General features: G+C 39.1%; 1 protein-coding gene across 2 annotated transcripts in view; it reads right to left on the minus strand.

Moving 5' to 3' along the window:
- Positions 1–1,688: 1,688 nt before the first annotated feature.
- The window catches only part of LOC129850607 (interleukin-2 receptor subunit beta-like), a gene marked incomplete at its 3' end in the record, with an annotated part of 14,808 nt that continues 8,996 nt past the window's right edge, over positions 1,689–7,500 (minus strand). For both annotated transcript variants that reach the window (XM_055916923.1, XM_055916922.1), the window contains 7 exon segments: positions 1,689–1,773; positions 1,981–2,080; positions 2,489–2,681; positions 2,828–2,961; positions 5,202–5,301; positions 5,581–5,656; positions 5,790–5,901. In XM_055916923.1, coding sequence (XP_055772898.1) covers positions 1,689–1,773; positions 1,981–2,080; positions 2,489–2,681; positions 2,828–2,961; positions 5,202–5,301; positions 5,581–5,656; positions 5,790–5,901 — 800 coding nt within the window.

The raw sequence follows: 7,500 nt of genomic DNA on the forward strand, positions 1-7,500 counted from the left end.
CTATTGTAACCTAACTACCGCCATCATAACCTAACTACCGCCATTATAACCTAACTACAGCCATTATAACCTAACTACAGCCATTATAACCTAACTACAGCCATTATAACCTAACTACAGCTGTAACCTAACTACAGCCATTATAACCTAACTACAGCCATTATAACCTAACTACAGCTGTAACCTAACTACAGCCATTATAACCTAACTACAGCCATTATAACCTAACTACAGCTGTAACCTAACTACAGCCATTATAACCTAACTACAGCCATTATAACCTAACTACCGCTATTGTAACCTAACTACCGCCATCATAACCTAACTACCGCCATTATAACCTAACTACAGCCATTATAACCTAACTACAGCCATTATAACCTAACTACAGCCATTATAACCTAACTACAGCCATTATAACCTAACTACAGCCATTATAACCTAACTACAGCCATTATAACCTAACTACAGCCATTATAACCTAACTACAGCCGTTATAACCTAACTACAGCCATTATAATCTAACTACAGCCATTATAACCTAACTACAGCTGTAACTTAACTACAGCCATTATAACCTAACTACAGCCATAATAATCTAACTACAGCTGTAACCAAACTACAGCCATTATAACCCAACTACAACCATTATAACCTACCTACAGCCATTATAACCTAACTACAGCCATTATAACCTAACTACCGCCATTATAACCTAACTACAGCCATTATAACCTAACTACAGCCATTATAACCTAACTACCGCCATTATAACGTAACTACAGCCATTATAACCAAACTACAGCCATTATAACCTAACTACAGCCATTATAACCTAACTACCGCTATTATAACCTAACTACAACCATTATAATCTAACTACAGCCATTATAACCTAACTACAGCCATTATAACCTAACTACCGCCATTATAACCTAACTACAGCCATTATAACCTAACTACAGCCATTATAACCTAACTACAGCTGTAACCTAACTACAGCCATTATAACCTAACTACAGCTGTAACTTAACTACAGCCATTATAACCTAACTACAGCCATAATAATCTAACTACAGCTGTAACCAAACTACAGCCATTATAACCCAACTACAACCATTATAACCTACCTACAGCCATTATAACCTAACTACCGCCATTATAACCTAACTACAGCCATTATAACCTAACTACAGCCATTATAATCTAACTACAGCCATTATAACCTAACTACAGCTGTAACCAAACTACAGCCATTATAACCTAACTACAGCCATTACAACCTAACTACCGTCATTATAACCTAACTACAGCCATTATAACCTAACTACAGCCATTATAACCTAACTACAGCCATTATAACCTAACTACAGCCATTATAACCTAACTACAGCCCTTATAACCCAACTACAGCCATTATAACCTAACTACCGCCATTGTAACCTAACTACAGCCATTATAACCTAACTACAGCCATTATAACCTAACTACAGCCATTATAACCTAACTACAGCCATTATAACCTAACTACAGCCATTATAACCTAACTACAGCCATTATAATCTAACTACAGCCATTATAATCTAACTACAGCCATTATAATCCAACTACCGTCATAACAATGTAGTGCACAATACAGGGAATAGGGTCCCTTTTGGCACATGACTTCAGTCAAAAGTAGAACTAACCTTGAAGTTTCCATGGTGATGGAGGTTAAGGCCCTCAAAGTACCTGGAGGGATCTGGTATAGGAGGATTCAGAATCTTCTTGACCCTGTCAGCAATGAACGGAAATTAAAGGAAGTTGCACTAAACCAACTACAAAACATTACATCTAAAACATGATGTTTACTTTACAGTCCTTTGGTGACCCCCCCCCCCCCCACACACACACACTCTCAGACACACAGACACACAGACACACAGACAGACAGACAGACAGACAGACAGACAGACAGACAGACAGACAGACAGTACTCACGTTCCTTTGCAGAGCAACATGGAGACCAGCAGGACCAGTACAACAACAGCTCCCACCACAGTGACCACCACAGAGTCCTGGTCTAGAACATCAGGACTACCTGAGAACAGGACCAGAGGAACAACATAGAACATACTTACAACGTATTTACAACGTACATAACAACACCACTGTTTTACTAAAAGATGGGCATAGAAAAGCCTTCATTTACATTTCTGTCTGTAAGTTTGTTTTGAGCATGTGTCTGCCTATCTAAGAATGAAAGAAAGAAATAGGGAAGGAAGGATGAAGAAGGAGAATAAGCAATTTTTCAAGATTCATATGGAAACACACTGCTATGCCTGCATTCCAAATGGCAACATATTCCCTATTTAGTGCAGTACTTTGGTCCATAGGGCTCTGCACTATGTAGGGAACAATAGGGCCATTTGGGACACAGGCCAAGTATATATAGGCCCACATTCAAACGTGTAGTAATTACCAATGACATCACTGATGCTGTATTTACCTGTTGGCTTCATCTGGCCCAGAGTGGAGACCCATGATGCACTGGGGCTCCAGTAGCTCCACTGACAGTCTGGGTAATCGCCTGGGTCGGCGCGAACCCTGACTCTGACCTGGTACCTCCCTCCTCTCTCCAGCATGTCAGGGTCCAGGTCAAAATACGTCTGTTTGTTTGATATGTTCACCTCCACAGCATCCTGCAGTAGCACAACATACAGTAGGTGTACTTTTAGATAGTGTACAAAGAGACACTCTTTCACTGTATTCTCTCTTTCACATCTCTCCCCTTTCCCTCTCGTTATTATCTGTCCTCTGTCTCTGTCTCCCCCCCCCCCCCCCTCACCTCCCAGTGATGTAGTTCCTGTTTCCACTGTAGCTGGAAGTCATAGTTGGATATCATTACTGAAATGGGAGCTCCTGGTGTCCAGGCGATTGAGGCATTGGTGATGTTTGGCTTGCCAGGGGGATGCATTTTAACTGCCAAACACAAAACAACACAGTTAATGTAGTCATAGTAGTACTAATATATCACTAATATCACTGTAACAGAACTACCAGTACTAAGTTGAATTAGAAATGTCAGTATCAGGTAGGAATTAATATACTGATATACAGTACATTCAGAAAGTATTCAGACCCCTTCACTTTTTCCACATTTTGTTATGTTACAGCCTTATTCTAAAATGGATTAATAAAACAATTTCCCCATCAATCTACACACAACACCCCATAATGACAATGCGAAAACAGGCTTTTTGAAATGTTTGCAAATTTATTACAAGTAAAAAACAGAAATACCCTATTTGCCCTAATACCCTATTATAAGTATTCAGACCCTTTGCTATGAGAATCGAAATTGAGCTCAGGTGCATCCTGTTTCCATTGATCATCCTTGAGATGTTTCTACAACTTCATTGGAGTCAATTGATTGGACAGGCACACACCTGTCTTTATAAGGTCCCACAGTTGATAGTGCATGTCAGAGCAAAAACCAAGCCATTAGGTCGAAGGAATTGTCCGTAGAGCTCCAAGACAGGATTGTGTCGAGGCACAGATCTGGGGAAGGGTACTGAAACATTCTGCAGCATTGAAGGTCCCCAAGAACACAGTGGCCACCATCTTTTTTAAATGGAAGAAGTTTGGAACCACCAAGACGCTTCCTAGAGCTGGCCGCCCGGCCAAACTGAGCAATCGGGGGAGGTGACCAAGAACCCGATGGTCACTCTGACAGAGCTCCAGAGTTCCTCTATGGAGATGGGAAAACCTTCCAGAAGGACAATCATCTATGCAACACTCACAAATCAGGCCTTTATAGTAGAGTAACCAGGCGGAAGCCACTCCTCAAAAAAAGGCACATTACAGTCCGCTTGGTGTTTCCCTAAAGGCACCTAAAAGACTCACACCATGAGAAACAAGATTCTCTGGTCTGATAAAACCAAGATTGAACTCCTTGGCCCGAATGCCAAGCGTCACGTCTGGAGGAAACCTGGCACCATCCCTATGGTGAGCATAGTGGTGGCAGCATCATGCTGTGGGGATGTTTTTCAGCGGCAGGGACTGGGAGACCAGTCAGGCTTGAGGAAAAGATGAACGGAGTAAAGTACAGAGAGATCCTTGATGTAAACCTGCTCCAGAGCGCTCAGTACCTCTGACTGGGGCTAAGGTTCACCTTCAGCATGACCCGAAGCACACAGCCAAGACAACACAGGAGTGGTTTCGGGACATGTCTCTGAATGTCCTTGAGTGGCCCAGCCAGAGCCAGGACTTGAACATCTCTGGAGAGACCTGAAAATAGCTGTGCAGCAACGCTCCCCATCCAATCTGACAGAACTTGAGAGGATATGCAGAGAAGAATGGGAGAAATTCCCCAAATACATTTGTGCCAAGTTTGTAGCACCATACCTGTAACGCTCGTCGTCGTAAGGAAGAGTGGACCAAAGCGCACCGTGGAAAGTGTTCATGATCTTTATTGTCAAGAATCACTCAAACAAAAATAACGAATACAAAAACGAAAGCGAACAGTTCCGTCAGGCACAGATATTAAACGGAAAACAACACCCCAGAAAACCCAAACGGAAATTGACAATTTATATATGATCCCTAATCAGAGACAACGATAGACAGCTGCCTCTGATTGGGAACCACACCCGGCAAAAACAACAAAGCAATTGAAAACATAGATTCTCCCACCCGAGTCACACCCTGACCTAACCAAAAATAGAGAATAAATAAGGATCTCTAAGGTCAGGGCGTAACAATACCCAAGAAGACTCGAGGCTGTAATCGCTACCAAATGTGCCTTAACAAAGTACTGAGTTAAAGGGTCTGAATACTTATGTAATTTATTTTTATTTTTATACATTTGCAAAAAATGTATAAAACCTGTTTTTTCTTTGTCATTTTGGGGTATTGTGTGTAGATTATGAGGGGGGGAAATGATTTAATACATTTTAGAATAAGGCTGTAACATAACAAAATGTGGATAAGGTGAAGGGGTCTGAATACTTTCTGAATGCACTGTAAATTAATAAGCTTTCCAGCATGTTTGTATTGCATTATGTTGTATCATAGTGTATTGATTTTGTGTATTTTGTATGATGACCTCACAAAGTTATAGTATTGTATCGTTGTAGTTGGTGTACAATTAATGTAGTAGTAGTAGGTTAGTAATATCTGACACATCGTACATAATGTCACTCAAATGACTGTACACTTACTGTGGTTAAATGGTTGATACAGGTATTTAATCTGTATCACAAAATCTTCTGTTTGTCCACACCGTACACCAATGGGTATTTTATCATCTTCCCAAAAGAACTGAAAGATAATTTACAGAAGTTCAGTTATCCAGGGTTGTTTGTCTATTGGTCTATATATATGCTATCATTGTTTTATTATTATTATTATTATTAGGAAAAATATATATAAAAAAATATTTTACAAATTACAAATTCCTGGTTAATTTATTCAAGATTAATGTGTTACATTCATGTTATTATTTTTATAATATGTTTGTAAATCATTGTTTTTATCTATAATAATGCACATATATAACCAAGCATTGGTTTTTACTTGATGTAGTTTTATAAAACTCACTGGATTGTCCTCAAAGACCAGACTGCCGCCTCTCAACGTTGAGTTGGAACCGCCCAAGGACTTCATCTCACATTGCCTGTAGTTACAACAGTGAACCATTGTTTCATTTAGCATCTCAAATGGCACCCTATTGCCTATATAGTGCACTACTTTTGACCAGGACTATGGGAATAGGGTTCCATTTAAGGTGCATCCTTAGTCATCTTTACCTTTTAAACCCGGGGTATTCACCATGCAGAGTGCACGGCATGTCTGGTGGCACGTATGTGTTGTTCAACACACATGTGATGTTACTGATGAAGTCATTGACACACTGCAGATCTTTGAGAAACAGAAACAGAGAGAGAGAGAGAAACAGAGACAGAGAGAGTGAGAGAAAAAATTATAAGAGTTTTAATATAAGGGTCAATATAATGTTTTATAAGGCTCCATATCATGTTTTACAAGACTCTATGTCATGTTTTACAAGACTCTATGTCATGTTTTACAAGACTCTATGTCATGTTTTACAAGGCTCTATGTCTGTCACGATCGTGTGGCGGATTGACGGACCAAAATGCAGCAGTTGGAAAATAAGCCATCTTCTTTTATTTAACAACACGAAGATGAACACGACACAAAACTCTATACAAACTAACAAAACAACAAAACGACCGTGAAGCTACAAACGTTGTGCACATACATACAGGCTACAAACGTTCTACATAGACAATTACCCACAACCAATGAGAGCCTATGGCTACCCTAAATAAGGCTCCCAATCAGAGACAACCGAAATCAGCTGTCTCTAATTGGGAACTCATTCAGGTAACCATAGACTCTCCTAGACAACTAAACATACATAGACAACACTAGAAACATGTACTCCACACAAACCCATATACTATACACAACCCCTTTACCATAAACAACACCCAAAACCAACAAAACATAAACATTCCCCATGTCACACCCTGACCTAAAATAATAAAGAAAACAAAGAATACTAAGGCCAGGGCGTGACAATGTCATGTTTTACAAGACTCTATGTCATGTTTTACAAGACTCTATATAATGTTTTACAAGACTCTATATAATGTTTTACAAGACTCAATGTCATGTTTTACAAGACTCTATATCATGTTTTACAAGACTCTATGTCATGTTTTACAAGACTCTATATCATGTTTTATAAGGCTATATGTAATGTTTTATAAGGCTATATGTAATGTTTTATAAGGCTATATGTAATACTTTATAAGGCTCTATATCATGTTTTATAAGGCTCTTTATCATGTTTTACAAGACTCTATGTCATGTTCTGTAAGGCTCTATGTCATGTTTTTTAATGATCCATGTCATGTTTTACAAGGATCTATGTCATGTTTTACAAGGCTCTATATCAGGCTCTATGTCATGTTTTACAAGGCTCTATATCATGTTTAATCAAACACTGCCGTTCAAAAGTTTGGGGTCACTTAGAAATGTCCTTGTTTTTGAAAGAAGCACATTTTTTGTCCTTTAAAATAACATCAAATTGAACAGAAACACAGTGTAGACATTGTTAATGTTGTAAATGACTATTGTTGCTGGAAACGGCAGATTATTTATGGAATATCTACATAGGCGTACAGAGGCCTATAATCAGCAACCATCACTCCTGTCTTCCAATGGCACGTTGTGTTATCTAATCCAAGTTTATCATTTTAGAAGGCTAATTGATCATTAGAAAACCCTTTTGCAATTATGTTAGCACAGTTGAAAACTGTGGTTCTGGTTAAAGAAGCAATAAAACTGGCTTTCTTTAGACTAGTTGAGTATCTGGAGCATCAGCATGTGTGGGTTCAATTACAGGCTCAAAATGGCCAGAAACAAAGAACTTTCTTCTGAAACCTGTCAGTCTATTCTTGTTCTGAGAAATGAAGGCTATTCAATGTGAGA

The sequence above is a fragment of the Salvelinus fontinalis genome, unplaced genomic scaffold, assembly GCF_029448725.1.
Source record: "Salvelinus fontinalis isolate EN_2023a unplaced genomic scaffold, ASM2944872v1 scaffold_2137, whole genome shotgun sequence".
NCBI classification, from domain to species: domain Eukaryota; kingdom Metazoa; phylum Chordata; class Actinopteri; order Salmoniformes; family Salmonidae; genus Salvelinus; species Salvelinus fontinalis.